Source organism: Chamaea fasciata, unplaced genomic scaffold (assembly GCF_029207755.1).
Source record: "Chamaea fasciata isolate MVZ Bird 193981 ecotype frontalis unplaced genomic scaffold, bChaFas1.0.hap1 SCAF_5, whole genome shotgun sequence".
NCBI lineage: Eukaryota > Metazoa > Chordata > Aves > Passeriformes > Sylviidae > Chamaea > Chamaea fasciata.
In genome coordinates this window covers 61313907-61331885 of record NW_027094090.1, presented here as the reverse complement: position 1 = coordinate 61331885, position 17979 = coordinate 61313907, and the positions used below count along the sequence as shown (strand labels likewise).

Below are 17979 nucleotides of genomic sequence, written 5' to 3'. Positions count from 1 at the left end.
AACTGTCTTTTCTGACATAATTGCTCAGTGGCAACAGGCTGGTTTCCCTTCCTCAGGGAACTTCACTCCCTGTCCTGATGCTGTTTTTTTGAATATCCACAATAGTTTTGCAAGAGCCCATTGGAATTTGTTCGAGCATGGGTGGTATGTACAAGTGCTGGAACCAGCTTAAAAGTCACAGCCTCCCTCGGTGGAAAAAAGCAGTTCATATCTCACTGTGGTCCTAAAAATAGCCTTGGTAGATAATAGAGAGTGGAAGATTGTTTTCAGTGGGTCTGAATGTACTGCATGCAGAAATTGCTGGGGAAGGGTCAGTGGTTTGTGGCATTTAAATAGTCACGCTCAGTACAGCACTCACTGACTTAAAAGCTGTGGCTCTGTGCTGTGGCTAGTTCTACCTTTATTTATATTCACACAACTCAGCTGGAAATGAGGCAAACTTAGGTTCATTAGACTAAAACACATGAACCAACTTCCTGGAATCAAGTGAAACAGATACTCACTTTGATGAAAATACAGCTTTTTTTTTTGCTCAGCCGCAAATGATGATGCCAGCAGTGACTCAGCAGATACGGAGATTTGATATGGAAATGGCACCTACTGCCTGCCATACCCTTTGCCAGATGTTTAGACCTGGAGATACTTTTCTGTACACAGTGGTCTTGGTCAGGCTCTGTAAAAATAAATTCTACCTGTTTTGCTCTGGTAAGCCACCAAGAAGCTTGAAAAGCAAGATATTTCTCTCACAGATAGGACTGAATGTACAGAAACCTTTGCAACCGTCATACTTTTGAAGTATTTATAGTTCAATTCCAGTTATTTGTATGAAACAAAAGCAAAGAAGCATGAAGTGTGTTGGAAAATACAATCTCTCCACGCCAGTTCAGAGAGTGAGTATAAATCCTCTTTCCAGCAAATGGAAACCAGTAATTTATTGCCGCCTTGAAGAAAGCAATTTATTTCTCTATGCTTCCTGCCCAGCACACTCTGCAAGCTGACTCTGGGAGGGATGGGAAGCCAAAAGCTGTTCTCCTTCTTTCGTATCTGCTTCTGGAAAGCAGAGGAGCAGTGAAGCTGAGGCTGTGCTTGTGCAGAGCAGTTTAGAAGTGCCTGGCAGTATTAGAGGCACACAGCCCCTGCCTGGGCCATAGATTTTGGAGAGGGTATCCTCTTTACCTCCTTCTGAGCAGAGACTGGTACCAGAACTGGTGGTGTAGGTGGAGTAGGTTTCATCCCATCTCTGATGGTCTTTCTCTCCCCCTGACCCCATGTGTGGAACCATGCAGCCGTCTGAGCTGCAGAAGATACTGGGGATGGTTTGGGGGCACACAGCTAGTAATGATCCCCAGAGGGAAACATCACATGGCCCAGTTTTGAGCTGTGACCTTGGTGCTTGTGCATGTGTTTAACTTTGCATGTGTGAGCTGTCTAAGGAAAGTCAATGGCCTGCTCACATGTGTGGAGTTAGGCATGTGCTAAAGTGTTTTGCCAGATTGGACACTGTGTCTGCAGGGGCTTTGGGTGAACTTGAACCTCTTTTGTTGGGGTGAGAGGCTTTAGATTTCATTATTAGGAATCTGATATGTTACTCTCTCTCAGTGCAAGGTTTTGGAGTTATCTGAAATTCTCATTAAGACAAGAAGCTAGGAAAAATACAAATTCCTCCACTAGTAATGTTACTAAAAATACTATAATTAAATTATCTAAGCCTTAAACCCAGTAAAATATATTGAGAAAGTGTGGTAGAGGTATAAGTACAGTGTTTTGAGAGTACCAAAGGGACTAACAGCATTTTCTCTGCAGATATTGTGCTGGAATATTTGGAGTAGTTAAAGTACCTGATGTAAAAAAGTGTGTTGCTTTTTCTGTACTCTTGATTCATAGGCTGTGACCCTTAATAAATTTTGATGTTGCTCACAGTGAAGCCTCTGCTTTCAAAGAAAGCAAGCTAGAAAGAAAGAAAAGAACCTTAAGAATGAACAAACAAGTTCTTTCATAAGGTATTTCTTAAGTGACATTATTTCCTATTATGCTGAAGTTATTCAGGTTCATCATGCAGCAGTCCTATAAGTGGGGTTTAGAAAAATTGAGCCAGCTCTGTCTGGTGTTAAAAGCATAAGCACTCTTTGAAAATGTATTTTCTGGAATATATCTCTGAAGGAAATAAATTTCATGAAAGAAGTTACATTATTGATATTTTTGAATACCTGGAAGAGAAGCTTGTTTTACAGTCCGATACCATAACATACAGCTAGGGGTCTTATTTTGCTCAGAGATATGAAAACATTGAAACATGTAATAAATACCTAGAATGTGATTGTGATTTGTAATGTTTCTATGAAATGCTGAATAAAACCCAGCTGGGCTGCTTTCTTGCTTGTGCTGGTTTTTTCACATCAGTAGACTTGAGCCCAAGCATTTTTGCTGACGTGGTCTGAGCAGACTGGTACAGGTGAAAGACCTGACTGGCAGAAATCTGTTTCTTAGAAGGGAAGAGCTGGAATGAATGCTGTCCTGCTTCACTAATCCTGCTCTGGGATGCCGCCTCTGACAGTGACAGTCTGCTGACACCGATCACTCACTGTTTGGCCTTTCGGACCAGGGCACCAGCAAGGCTGTGCATGGCTCGTAGCCTTTGAAGTGTGCAACCTATCCTATTGGGGACTGTGCAGGCCACCAGGCAGATGGCACGTGATGGAAAGTGTTTGTTGAGATGCCTTTGAACCTTTCACTTTCCTGACACCCTTTTTGAGGAGAAAAATAGCAATTGAACATGGGGACAGGTATCAGAAATCATCCTTTAATCACCAGATGGTTTGTTGAATAAGGCACTTCTGTGGTGTCTGGGAGGAAGAAGCAGGCAGCAATTTCTGAGATGCTACTGTCCTTGTTTCCTTTTGGAGTCCTGTTGCCTTTCTGTTTCGATTTCCTCATCTTCTGAAAGTGGATAAACTGTGCTGATTCACCACTTGTTTATCAAGGTTTAACTAGTAAATGGCTACAGCTTATGTGCTGTGCAAATAGATGGTGTTACTATTTTGTTAGTGCATGTGAGTAAACATCTCTGTGTGAGTGCTTGTACTGGTGAGGTTCAAGGGGCGCTGCCTCCCACACAGCGCTCTTGCTGTTTGTCAGGATTGCAGGGAATGGACTGACCATGGCCAGGTGGATGCTTAGAGCTGCCCTGGCTCCATTGACATCACTGGAGTAAAGATACTTCACACCTGCCAGTTGTCTTTCCTTGTTTCCAAGTGCCAGTCACCATGATCTGAAGGAATGAGTGGGGGAAGAGGAAGTCTTGAATGTTAAAACCCAAGAGATGTGTTCAGCATGTATTCTTTCCTTGTATTGGGATGAGATGTTGCAGCCTGGATGTCACTGGCAAAATCCCAAGTACTTTGGCTGGGCTGTTGAATTCTACCCCTGCAACTGGGAAGTGATGCTTTCAGTAGAGCTTAAGTACCATCTTTGAAATTTAGTTAAACTTCTAGGAATAGCCCTTATAAATTAAGGTGCCTTAATTTTCAACATGGGCTGTGAGACTGTAAACTCTTGGGTCCTGTTAAACAGTATGTTCCCAGGCAACACATCTGTTTGCATTAGAATATTGATCCAAACATATATTTGGATCAAAAATATAATCAAAGTGCCACCACGCTTTTCAATCATGTTTGCATTTTTGTATCTAAAAATATGTTTTCTTACATACAATTATTCCACAGAGGCCAGTTGCAGTAATTATGGGTAGATGTGCAAAAGTCCTGTCTGTGAAGCACACAGTCAAGTTATCAGGAGATTGGCATGTCCTCTGGGCTGCTGTTATTACTTTACCAGTGAATGAGGAAGAATTTGCTCCCCGTTGTATATTTGACAATGAAACCCTTCTTAAATTCTTCCTCAGAGCCAAGTACAAGGCTGTCTTTTAATAAAAAATGTGTTTTTACCCATGTCTATATTTATTTCTTGCAGGAATGCACATACTGCTCCAAGAGCCACCCACATCCTTCTGTATACAGGGTGTATTTGCATTTGCAGTCAGTCCCAGTGCAAATGTGGGAAGGGGAAAAATCCAGTGTCTTCTTTAGAGTTGGTTGTCTTTTCCATCACTAGAATTACTTGGAGGCTATCTTGGTCACTCATTCAGTTAAGATCTGTTGTATTACTTTTTCTGGAAATACGTGCCATGTCAATAAGACCATAGCTATGTTGTTACTTTTAAAATCTCTATTACAAATGTTTGGGTCAAGAGGAAAAAAGGAATTATTTTGGTTTTAAAATGCAAACCGTTTGTCCCTTGATTTCTTTTTCTTCTGCTGTCACAGTGTAGGGGACCACTTGAGCAAGAGTTTAATTTTAAGCATGTGCAGCAATCTTTGGGAATTCAAGGGGATGGGGCATGTGCTTAATGCTTTTTTGAACAATGTTGCTTTTCAGAATTGAAGGCTTTGTAGGAAACCTGATCCTTTAAACTGGCTCCTGTTTATGTACATTTCAATTTTATAATATTGTAAGTTTTTCTCTTCTTTCTTCAATATCCTCAAAGCTACATCATATAATGGAAACAATACTGGTCATGCCACTTGCAATTACTGAAGTAGGCAGTGAATTTTTTTTTTCTACAGTAACTGGGGAAATATTGTAAGTCATAGATTTACAAATGTTTTCCCAGGAGAAGTCCACAGTAGTTAGCTGCAAAGAATGGCACAAGTTTGGTTTACCCATAAAAGGGTGGTCATCTCAGCAGGTCAGTAGTGTTTTTCAAAGATGTACTGTTGATTTTAAGCTAGCTGGTAATTTATTCCCTGAACTCTAGCTTAAAAAAAACCAATGCAGGGTAAATATTGAGTATAATAAAGGCCATGCTGCCATTCAGTATGTGCAATGCCCTCACCTTCCCTCTCCCACCAGCTTCTCTGCATTGTTGCTTTCTGCATTTCTTGTAGGGCATGAGCTGACCTCCACGATTATTTATGGAGGTGTTCAGATAAGCCCTTTTTTCACAGGCAACACACATACACACACTCACAAGGACTGTTACAGTTTGAATTTATATTGCAAGTTCAGCTATCACTTCCTCTGTTCCCACCCTGCCTTTTGGAAAGATATCCAGTCACATGATACGCTTGTAAAAAAAGCTTGCTGATTGAGGAAGGATGCAGGAAGGATATGGTTTTGCAGTGATTGCATAAGTGTTGTGTAGGACCTGAAGTCTTGGGTTTATATGAGGATGAGTTTAGATGTGAATTTCAAAGATTTGTTTCTTCTGATTTTTGAATAAGTTATAACTCCTGAATGGTTTGCCTGCTGTAGAGAACCATGGACTAACCTGTGTTAATGGGATCCTTTATGCATTAACATGGTTATCAATACATAATCGGAACCCTGGATTCCCTGCCTCTGCTCCGTCAGAGATCTCAAAATTTTTTAAGAGAAATTGCCTCAAAAGTTTCTTTTTGAAATTATCAGATGCAATCATGTTTTAGCAAATGTACTCCCCATCAAAGTCTCTGGAGGAGTTTTGGGATTTGCATAAGGAGAGTGCTCAGGCTAGCACAGAGATCTTTCCAAATGATGCTGTGTTCCCCCTCAGTGAAGTCCTAAGACCGGAAGAGCCCAAAACTTCACGTCACCTATTGCTGTAATGAGAGTGTATTTAGTGCTATGCAGTGGGGGAGCTGGAGCATGGAGGTTTGTATTTTAGAGGTTTGGTTTGGTCATTCCACCTTCTGCCAACATCTAACATCTGTATTTATTTTTTGAACTCTTCTTAGTGGATTGGATGCATCTGTTCAGTTCCAAGAATAATGCTTGATTTCCTGAATTTATAGGTTGCAATAAAATCCATTCGTAAGGACAAAATTAAGGATGAACAAGATATGGTTCACATCAGACGGGAGATTGAGATCATGTCATCCCTCAGCCACCCTCATATCATCACCATATATGAAGGTTAGTGAATGTGATTTTCCTCCCTGACTGCTCTGTTACATTCTTGCAGACCTGATGTTTATGTTTCTTGAGATCCTGCACCAAACCAACCCCTACTCCTTGTGTAATCCATCCCTTACCAACGAGACTGTCTTGAGCACTGCCTTCCCTCTGAGCTACCAGTGTTTCACAGATGCATAAACCTTTTCTTGGAAGAGCTTCTTCTTGTGTGAGTTGACTGTGCCGATTGCGGGTGGGAGATGGTTGCATGTATCGCCTCATGTCTTTGCTCCCACTGCACAGTGCAGTTTCATTTCAGCCTCGCTCATGAACCAGCCTGATGTCTGTTTCTGTTCCCAGCCCCTAAACTAGTCCTTGTTTATTTTCCCTGGACTGCACAGGACTGCTCTTATCTGCTCTAGGACTTTATTCCTCCTTTACCTGCCAGTTCAAGTTGCTAGTTCTGTCATTGCAGCTTTCCACCCTGAATACCAGCATCCACTTCCTGTCCGCTTCTGCACACTTCTCTATCAGTCTGGTGGCTGGCTTACCATTCCTGTTTCCTTATCCTGTCTTCCTCCTCTACCTCCTTTCTTCCTGGGACACAGCTAGGAAGATTTGCCAGTTTGTTTATGTCCCAGCACTAGCTGGACGGTTCAGGCCGTGTACGTGCTAAAAGACACCAGCCAAAAGGTCTGTTGCTGCAAGGAGGGAGGCTGCCTGTTGGACCTGGGATGTAGATTCTAGAGGTTCAGAGGGACCTGGGTCAGGCGGTCTTGTCCCTGGGGATCACCCCTTTTCCTCTGTGAAGAACAGGAAGCCTGAGTGTAGCCATACACGTTTCCATAGCTGTGAGGTAAGTGCAGAAGGTGATGAGATGTGTATGGCAGCTCTGCTCTGAGAGTTGATACGACAGATTAAAACAAGGGCTGTCTTGGCGTACTGTTACACCATCGCATATTGAGTTATTCAAAAGCATGTTCTTGTACTTGAAAAGAGATGAGTATCTGTCTTTTTATTGAATAAACTCATAAAAGGATCTGGGAACAGAAAAGGGGAGGGATGCTGTGTCAGCATGTGGGTTGCAAATGGAACAATAGTTACTTGAAATGTGGATGGGAACTCAGGAAGAAAAAAATATTAAGCATGCTGTGGTTCTTTGGCCAATTGCCTTTCTCATCCTTACTTTAAATAGTTTTTACTGAGTTAAATATTTGTAAAAATGAAAAAGATTACAGCATTTTTAGGAAGCAGACACTGAGTCCTGTGGGAGCAAAACTTCCCGCTCCGGCCCTGCGGAGGGATGAGCAGTGCTTCCACAGCGGAGCCAATTGAGCTCCATGATGGAGAATTCCTCTTGTCTGAGGAGGATGAGCACCTATGTCAGGTTCTGGTGTGTTTTCCAAGGAGTCAGTCAGTATTTGGCCTGGAGCAGCCAGTGCTGTAACTTAGATATGGTAGCACTGGGAAGATGTGTGGTTGTGCAACCAAACCCAGGAACTGCCCAGAGGTGAGCGTGTGAGCTCAGGGGCCCTTGAGTGTGTGCTTCACTTGAAGCTGAAGAGTACTTGTTGTGAAGTTAAGGGGCTACATCAAGGACTGAAGTATTTGCATCCTCTTGAAATTGGATTTTAAACACAGAGCTATTCCTCTTGAGTGATGCATAGAGAGTGATAATACTGCTATCCCCTGACACAAAATGTTGAAGTCAGTAAATCCTAAGAGATGGGCTTAATCTCCCCAAAATTAAGCAATCCAACATTGCTACAGTTGGTGTATGCTGCAAGTCTAGTGTCACTCTCTGGTCAAGAGAGTTCAGCATCTTCACGGGGTGGTTAGCTCCCTCCTGGGAGATGGTTTTTTTTTTTTGGGTACGTGGGAAAAAAGACATATTGGAAGCTCCTGTTGGAGTCTAGCTGACTAACTTAGATCAGATGCTTGACTTTAAAACTGAAGCCACCCTAGATATTTTTTTCCTCCTGTCTCATAAATTTTTACTGTAGGTTTCCAGACTGTCACTGCATGTCTGACAGCTCTCTCTGTAGGTGCCAGGTTGCACAGATAAACGTAGCTGGGCAATGCTGGATGTCCCTGTAATAATCTTTGAAAGCTCTTTGTATTGCATTTACAAACACGTGTTTTTCTTAAGTAGGATCTTGTTTAGGTATCCTTTTGACCTTCCTGCTAATGGCAATTAACCTCTGAATTTGTCTACTTGATCTACGTGTCAACTTTATCTTTTTTATTGATACCAAGCAAATTCAGATGTGTGGAAACCAAGCTTTCCAGTTTAGAGGTACTTCTTTGTAACCTAATCATAAGGCATGTACTTTGCCCATTACTGCCAGGGCAGATGTACAGTTGTGACTAAAGAAATTCCATCCTCTCAGCAGGGCTGTAATTGGCAATCTGTCGAGTGTGGCTGTAAGGGAAGTGCTCCTTTAAGTGACTTTAAACTCCTTGAAAGGAACTGGATAAACAAAGTCAGCTTTACTGGCAGTGTTCTGATTTCAACACATAAATTTTAATTTATAGAATAATGCCTCTGTCCATTCATCTATCTGTCTCTCCCCTGCCCCTCGTCCTTCCTTTGCCCTATTGCTTTTTTGCCTTGAAAACTCCAGGATTTTATAATAAAGCCTTTGAGAGCTAACGTATTTTTCCAGGGGTAGCTTGAGTGTAAAATCTACCTCATCTGGCAATACTTTATAAAAGTTAAACCAGGGAAGGAACATTCTGCAAACATTTAAACACGTGTTGGGCCAATCATGAGGGTGAAGTTACACTTGGTACATTTAGGAGTGAGCTCTTGGGTCTTTGTAGTGTGAAATACAGTTGTCTGCGTGACTGTTTCTGTGCTGAAAGTTGTCCTTGGTCAGCATAACCATAAAGAAAAGTCTGCCCTTTTGCAAAATGCACTTAAAGGTGAACAGACTATTAGCTAATGTGTTTGTAGAAATAGTTTGCTGAAGATCTTCCCTGGAGAATGAATAAACATTAGGAGCAAAATTTGGTGCCAGTGGAACATGATGGCATTAACGTAAACGAGTAACTGAAGGAAAGTGTGTGCTGAAGTGCTCTGCTGAATTGGGGCCAGGATGCTTGCAAGAGTGCTGCACCCTTTGCATTAAGAAGACACAAAATATGGATCTCCCAAGATGCACTTCTTACTCTTTTTTTCTAGGTTGCATTTTTGGTGCTATTAAGAAAAAGCAGAGATATTCTCCATCATGTTTCTGCCAGTCCACAATGGCTTGAGCTAGGTTGCATGCTTAATCAGGAGACTGGTTCAGCTCTCCTTTCAAACGCCAAAGGCAATGGGAGATAATCTGACAGTGTGTAACAGCAGTGGCATAGTATTCCAGGATACTCACTGCTCTTGCCAAATACATGTTCAATCTCACATTTTGTGCCAGACTTCATGCAACAAAGCATAAACACACTTGGTGTTGCACACACACACGTAGGCCTGTCTCCAGTGTGGGAGGCTGTGTCAGTCAAGTCACCAACCATATCATCAGTAAAATCATCTGCATTGTCAGAAATCTGCCTGTGTGGCAGCTGTTAAGGTGTGTGGGCATGTGCCATTGCTGAGGAGCTGCATCCCTGCAGCAGCACCGGCTCAGACAAGTGTCTCCCGCCCGTCAGCTGCATGTGGGCCTCAGGGTGGGGCAGCAGCCAGGGGCCAGGGTGGTGAAACAGTCACCTATCAGGCTGTGATGGTTCCGAGCAATCCCAATCTCTGTCCCAGCCTTTGACATCTCCTGGTTTTCAGACATAATCCAATCAAACTTTGGTGCCTAATGACCTCACCCCTTCTGTGGGCAAAACACCTGAAAAAGCTGCAAGTCCCTTCAAACATCACGTGGACGACTGGGCTTTAATCAAGAATGTTGGAGGTTGGAAAGCTGAAATGATTCTTATTTTTGGCCAAGAGAAAGTACTTCAGCAGTGATACTGTTTAACCACATTTCTAATTGATTTCCTCTAATTATGTAGGCTTTTGACTTTAGAGTGCTTTATTCTCATTGTTTTCAGTTGATAACATCCAAGAACGTCAAGTAATATTTCAAGTGTCTGGAGATACTAATGAAACAAGAATAAACAAACTTAACTCTTTAGTTACTATACCCCAGCTTTATGAATTTCCTGTCATTCAGGGTGATCACCTAAACAGGACTTCATTGGACATGACATCAACTCAAATGTGTGAGATCACAGGCAGGCCCAGTTTAAATGTCACTGGTTGCCAGCAGTGGTGAAATTTATTTCCAGCTTCCCATTTACACAGTCCTACCATAGCAATGTAAATATTTGCTTCTCTGAAGTTCCTCGACAGTTTAAATCATAATTTAAATAAAAGGGAGATAGCTCTTGTGCTCTTTGCTGAAACAAAGACAATTAGTGTAACATGTTATTGTGGCCAAATTAACAACTGTCATTTTGCCTTCCTTTTAAAGAGAAAACCATCATAATCTGCATACCCTCAGTCTTGCTCTGTGAGAAACAACCTCACCAAGGATAATAGTTCCCATTCTGATTTAATCTCCTCACTGGGAGTAAATTATAGCATGCTGTCTGATTTTAAAAGATTATTGCAGAATCTTAACTACATTCCTTTAATTTAGAAGGAGATGCAATTTGGCTGATTAAGGCCGTAATTCAGGAAAACAATTTAACACAAGCTTAGCATTAAAACACATGGTTTATATCTTGATATCTTCAATTGTAATTAAGCGTATACATATAATTGGTTTTCTCATTGGAGCTGGGATATTTTCATGTGTACTATATGCTCTGTTAAAAACAGTAATAAAATACTACTGCTACTAAAAAACCAGCTAAATAAAAATTATGCCAGGGGACTGTAAACCAGTGAAAAACACAAAAGCTGAATCAGGCTGAAATTCTAATGTAAAAGACAGTTTTCAGTACTCGCATGATTTTTGAAGAATAATTCAAGGCTTATTACACAGGTGAGGTAATTGGGTCATACATGAATTTTCTGAATGAAAAGGTTATTCTAGTCTGCATCTCCAAAATTAAAAACAAACTCGCTTGTTCTTCTGATTTGGCTGACCTTTAATAAAAGAGCGTTTTGTAGCAGTGGAAAGGTACTTCTGTCTGCGGCTGTTAGGAGAGTAATAAAAATACCACTGAATGGAAAGACACCAGATGGAAGGAATGTCAACATACTGGAACTAATTTAGGAGATTGCTCTGATAGAGAGCAAAGGCATGAGGAGAATTCAAATGGTTCCAGTGCAAAGAGATTGGCCGCCCCTCTTAAACTAACAAACTAAAATCCTTACCCCAGGGTTACATGTAAACCAAGTGGAATCAGCCCACAAGGAGGTAGTCCTTTGAGGGGGGGGAAGAATCCACCCCCCCCAGCAGTCTCTCGGACTTTAGTGTTCTGTGAGCTTGGAGGAAGGACAAAAGCCTCCTGCTTTTTTTTTGATTTTGGTAGTAAGTCAGTCCAAAGCCAGCAGTCATAATAGAGAGGTGTACTGTGTACCATTAAACCTTTCTGACTGATGTTGGCAAAACCATGTCCATCTGGGCTTTCAATAATTTTAGGGTGAAGCATGTCTTAGCAGTGAAGAAATGTAGTATGTTCATTTAGTATCAGACTTGTCCCATGAGTTTCAGAGGAGGTGACTTTGGTGTAGCTAGAGGGGAAAATTTGGCAGTAGGGTTGAAAAGAAGTGCTGATGAACAAGAGGTCAACCAGCACTATTTGGAAAATGGAAGGCTGTAGATAGAAGCTGAGTTCATAATTTCGCAGCCTCTAAATATAAATAAGTGGAGAGATTATATACAAGAACTATTACTATAGCAGAACAACCTGTGAAAGAGAGACAGATTGTTCACATTACAAAATGTGCTTTTGTCTCAGATATGTCTTCGATAGCGAGAATTGAAATTCTTTACCGATTTCACATTTATGTTTTTCAAGGAACTTTGAAGTCAGCAGATTTGGTTTCAATTATGAGCCTGGAGGTATAGACTTTGTCACTTTTAGAAAAGAAACAAACACATGAGCACTAAGGGTGAGGTTTATAGAAAAGTAAGAAATCTTTGACCCTGTATCTTAAGCACCCTTTGCTGCTTGAGTTCCCAAGGCTTTTGGGGTGACCAGACAAGCCCAAGTAAGTTTGTAGCCCCCTGGAAAATGCTGTTTCTCCACGTTGCTCTTGCCAATGTCGTAGTCCTTTGCTCATCTCCTGGGAATACAATCACGTTGTTCCTCACACCTTGAGGTTTATGCTGTTCCTACTCCTGGCTCCTGATGTGGTCTCACGCTGCTGTTCCTGCTTCCTCCCCTGTGGCCACATAAAGTGCAGTCATCTCCACAGTCAATCTTTGAACCAGCAGGCTCTGTCTGCTAAGGAGTAGTAGTGATCTGCAGGCACTACTCTACAGCAGCACTTCGCTGCTATGGCTGAGGCAGTGCAGCAGCCCTCCTGCCACACCCAGGTCTTGTTGCAGCGCTCAGAGTAACTCAGCTTGCAGAGTGATGAAAATAAACACAGTGGCTCAGAAATAAATAATGCACAGCCGGTAGCTAGCATTTCTCCTGCTGCTGTCCCCTCTAATAGGTGAAGCTCATGCCTTGTATGTAAGCAACCCCCTTTCTTGATTCTTAATTGACAGGCCATCTCCGCTGCTATCCATGTCTGGGTGTTGGTACTGACAGTTCTCCACTTACCTAATTTGACTAGCCATTTACAGAGTATTGATGGTTTGAAAAAAGCTAAAGCAGCGCCACCTTACTTGTACATGGCCTCCTTCCCTTGACTTCGCTCAGGGCTGAGGAGTAGGCTTGTATGACATGGCTGTCCCAGAAGTAGCAAGCTTTGGGAGGTTCCTGGGGTTCAGCATCCTGCCAAAGCCATGCTTCTCTGCTGGCAGTAGGTGCAGCCAGGGTTCAGGCACACTTGTAGGTGGGAGTGAGTTTCAGAATGAATATGCAGTAGGATGGCAGGTATTAAATCATCTGCAGCAAAAACAAAGAGTGAACCAAGCAGTCCCAGAAGCTATATGGAGGCAACCCATCCGTCATCAGCCCACAGGTTACAGCCCAGGTGCTAACAGGGCAGTATATTTATTACCTCATTATTTTTTGCCGTAAGTCAATCCAGCCTTTAATTAATGCCTTCCTCTCTTCCCCCAGCCATTGGCCACAAGGCTTTCTTGAGCATATGTTTATAAAACTACATGCTGTGCCCAGAGGGGAAATTCAGAAGTGCCTGTGTGAAACCTGCCTGACATCCTAAATACTACTGTGAAAATTCATAGTGTACTTGGCTGATGGTGTGTGACTTGCCAGAATACCACCTTGTCATGTGCCTGATAGTCTTGACCACTGAATTCTTCTTTAAGGCTGTGTGTGTGTATAGATATAAATCCTACTGCCTTTCAACCTCCTCTTCCTTCAATCACAGCCCTCGTTTTAGATTTTTTTTGTCTGCTGCTCAGTTCCCTCTCTGCAGGAAGTAGCTGCGTGCCCACTCAGGAGGTTCAGCTGATACGGTGGAGGTGCTCTGACGTGAAATGATGCAGTTGTAAAAAATACCTCCCCATTCACCTCTGCTCCTGGGTGGAGAAACGAATTGCTGTTTAATTCTGTAATCATTCAGCTATAGAGATGGTGCAGAGGCCTCCATAATGTCACCTAAGTTCAAGGATAGTTTCCCTCTCAAAATTTTCCCTCATAAAGAAGAATGTGCCAGTGAACTGAAAGCCAAATGTGAGTTCCTGGAACAATTCTGTTCTTGTAGATTCTATTGTGGCTTTTTGACAAAAGTTTGAAATTTGGAACAGGGATTTACGTTTTCCTAAATTCAGCTTGATGGTAGTATCTCAGTTTCTTAGAGGATGTAAGAGAAAATTTGAAATGGAAAGTATCTTTGAATGCGTATTCCTCCAAACCAAATGCTTTCCAGCTGATTTATGTAGAAATTGTGGAAAATACATCTGGATCAGGACCTGCATTAATATGGCGGATTTGAGTCCAAAAAAAATAAGATTTTAGAATTTAAAACTTCAGAACATCAAGGATGATTTGAGAAAACTCTTAGGACTGAGTAATGAAGGCAAAACTTTAATAAAAACACAGCCTGGAAGAATGCTGTATCATGGCAGGGCTGCTATTGCTGTTATTGTCATCAGCAGCACTGGACATCTGGTAGGGCATCAGCTTTTGGGGGAGTGGGGCAAGAAGAGCCAAGGGCAAATGTGCCTCTGAGCTGAGGGTGGTCCTCAGTTGGAACTGCTTGGGATGTGCATTCCTGTGAAAGTGCCCTGAGATCGTGGCAGCTTCACCTATATGTGCGTGATACAGAAACCCCTAACTCATGGAATCAGCTGGGGTTTTGGGGTAATTTTATTGGTGTTGTTGTTGTGTGGTTTATGTGTTTGTTTTAAATCAGATCTCTTATATAAGAGGATTTTCATTGATTTGTCTCAGCTTACTAAAACAATTTATTTTTGCCTTCTTAAACAAGCTTGTACCTAACAAGCCTTTCCGAGCTTAGAGAAGCAAATGTGCGCCTTACTGTTTTATTGGTAACACATCACAGCACTTCCCTGTGTGACACGGCGCATGTTCAGTTTTTCCCAGACAGTATCAGTCTGTCATTCTTGGAGAGGATATTGTATGTATAATCCATCCAGAGACGGCTTTTCCAGTTTCCGAAGTTTATTGCTAATGAGGATGCACATAGGATGTAATCGCTGGCAGCAGCCTCTGCTTCGGGGTACAGTGAGGCCAGCAGACAAGTAAGCAGCCAATTTTATCTGGCTGTTTTCTCTCCCTTTTATCAGAGCTGTTTGGCTGGGGTTCAGGGGTGTTAGAATGAACTGCAGAGGCTTTGGCTTGTAGATTTGAGTGGCAAGGTGTGAGAGGACATGAGACAAAGCCTAAGAGAAGCAAATATCTGCGTGTTGAGAGAGGTAGCTTCGCATTTCACTGCAAAAGCTGAAGCTTAATTCTGTTTTTCATTAAATCGCCAAAGACTACTGGCTGAGCTTTGATAAAGAGATATAGGAAGGCATCATTACAGTAGGGCTGGTCAAAACTAGCATCTGTTTGTAATAAACCCTTTAACCTCATTAATTTGTACATGCCTTGCTGCCAGTGTGACCAGTACTGCCACAGATAAAAAGAAAAGGAAAATCACCATGTTTTCATATAGCAGTGGTTATTTATGGCAGGTTCAGGAAGTTTCGAGTGGGTTGCAGTGGATTTTTGGTGATAAAAGAGAAGAGCTATTTAGCAGCCAGCAATTCCAGGCTATTAACAGCCTGCTTTACTAGATTAAATATTAGTTATCTGCCACTCACAGTGAAGTCCTTGGCAGCATGTGACACAGCGTACTCTCAGCCCCAAAGAGGAGTCGGGCTGTGACGTGTATGAGATGGATTTTCCTTGCTCTGCTTACGCTGGTGTTGTGCGTTGCTGCCGGCTCTGCGCAAGTGACAGAGGATTACAGCATGCAGTCTGTGACATGTGGTGGGACATACGGCAGGGGCAGGGGATAAGGGAGCTTGAAGAAGACTTGGTTGCATGAGACAGGGTGCAGAGCTCCACTGACAAGAGCTGAACAGCTCTGCAGGTGCTGCAGCCACAACAAGCTCAGGTGTCTGTGCCCGCCGTGCTGTCACACAGAGTTGGGATGGAGGAGGACACATCAGTCTGTTCACTTGCTGGATTTTGGTGGTAGGTGAAAGCCAACCAACAGTCACTGTAAGCTAAATGGCAATCCTGTATCAGTCATCGAAGACAAGAATTCATTATGCCTTCTATGAACCCTTTCCAAATGATACGAGGGCTCCTCTTTGCTTCTGTCCTCTGGCCTCAAGTGGGCTACTTGTACGAGGAATTCCATGCTGGAGCAGGAGCTGGTGTTCATGTGTTACGGGCACGAGTGTCCACCTCACCTCTCTAGGATAAGTTGACTTTGCCGCCCTGTGACCCCATATTATTTGAGACAAAGAGGTTTATGTAGCCATATGAAAGAGAGGATAAGCTCAACTTCCTTCTCTTGGTCTAAAATGTTGTAATCTTCCTCTGGTAAAAAGTAGCTTTGGAACTTGTTTTTTTGCAGTGGGATTGTTACTACACCTTTCCTGCCCGCAGTGGTGGTCTAGGATGTGATCAGACATCCCAAGTCTTCTGCACTCTTTAAACGGTCAATTTTAAAATGTATTGAATCAACTGTGGTGTTTTTTCTTTGCTTCTGTGCAGTGTTTGAAAATAAAGATAAGATTGTGATCATCATGGAGTATGCAAGTAAAGGAGAGCTGTACGATTACATCAGTGAGAGGCGGCGATTAAGTGAAAGAGAGACAAGACACTTCTTCCGACAAATAGTCTCTGCTGTGCATTACTGCCACAAGGTGAGCAAAGGATTTCATAGTAAAAAATGCTGTTTCGAGGCTGATTACTGGCATATATATCAAAGCACGTCTGAGGCAACAGCAGTCATTATTAAATATCAGAGTATGTGATTTTATCAGTACAACAGGAGATGTCCATTGAAAGTGCTACACTGAACTGGTGCTTTTTTTTTCAAGACTAATGATGTTTTCCTGCGTTATGGCAGATACCAAGCACACCTTTACTTTAGACTTACCTTGCATTTTTACCTTTACAATAATTCTCCTGACATTAAAAACTGAAAAATTACAACATCAACTAGAGAAGGCATCCCATATAACCTCTACAGCATTAATATTAATGCATTCAAACAAATGTTAGTTTGCAATTTGAATATGCTAATAAACAACTTTCGAAAAGGAGATATAATATATGGAAGAAAAAGCCAAGAGAAAGCTATATGTTTCCTGTATGAGCTTTAGTACATACTCATTCTGGATAGGTAAAAGTAACTTCACCAGATGTAGTGGGAAAGATACCATTTGCTAATGACCTTATCAATCATGGTACCCACTTGGAATGACAAATTAAACCCAAGGTAGCTGACTGGCTATCATCATGGACCTTTTGTCCCTGTTTACGGAACAACTGCATAGAGGTGCAATGAGCAGCTAACACAATTTGAATTTGAATTCTTAAAACACTTAAGTCTCTACTTGAATTCTGATAAAAAAGGGGGTTTCTCAGAGTCCTCACTGCATAGTGCTGAAAAGCTGCAGTGCCATTCCCGATGCATTTAATTTTCCCAAGTTTCTGTATAGAATGCTCTGACCCAGACCCAGGCTGTTTGCTTCCATCCCTAACGTTTACAATCCTTTGAGATTAAAACTCCCCCAATCCACGTGGCTGCTCATTGGAGGAATGAGGGCTTTTGTAGGGGCTAACGTCATTCACAGATACTGGTTTCTGGTGCCTGGGAAGAATATTCTGCTTTCACACAGTGGGGGCAGGATCCAGGATGAAATTAAGTTCTGAAAAGACACCCCCCAGCCCTCCACCCCCCACCCTCCTGCTGTTTTAGAGTCTTTGTGGGAGGACAGATTCCAGTCATTCTTCCCTTAACCACACACCAAGTGACTAATACAGCGCCTTCCACTAGTCACTGGGCCATGAGTGTTATGACAGTGAAATCAGCCCTGAAATGTAGATGCAAAGACCACCCTGCCAGCTCACCTTTAATTTCCCCAATATTTTCTCATGCTCTTCCTTGTTTTCTCTTCCTTGTTTCAGAATGGTGTTGTCCACAGGGACCTAAAATTGGAAAACATTCTTCTTGATGACAATTTTAATATTAAGGTAGGATTCTTTTTCTGAGCTTCTCAGAATGGATTTGCATGTTTTATAACATTTTTACCCAAGGTATTAGAAGAGCCATTGTTATGGTAACAGCTGCTAAGCAACAGCATCTGGCAAGAAGCTCAGAGGTTTGGAGGTTGGGGGAAGACACCACTGATTCCCAGTAATACACACTAAATGAAACTTTGCATACTTTGGAGGAGAAAACCCTTTTCTGCCACGTAAAGTCCACAATTCCCAATGCAGTATCTGCCCACTGGTAGAAAACAGCAGAGCATTTCGTGCAATCAGGCTGTTTGTACAAATGATATT

The 17979-nt window shown here is 42.2% G+C and overlaps 1 protein-coding gene across 1 annotated transcript in view; it reads left to right on the top strand.

Annotated features, from left to right (window-relative positions):
• The window catches only part of NUAK1 (NUAK family kinase 1), a 46577-nt gene that overhangs the window by 17438 nt on the left and 11160 nt on the right, over nt 1-17979 (top strand). Inside the window, exons 2-4 of the mRNA XM_066183960.1 lie at nt 5829-5949; nt 16180-16331; nt 17602-17667. Coding sequence (XP_066040057.1) covers nt 5829-5949; nt 16180-16331; nt 17602-17667 — 339 coding nt within the window. The remainder of the gene's footprint in view (nt 1-5828; nt 5950-16179; nt 16332-17601; nt 17668-17979) is intronic.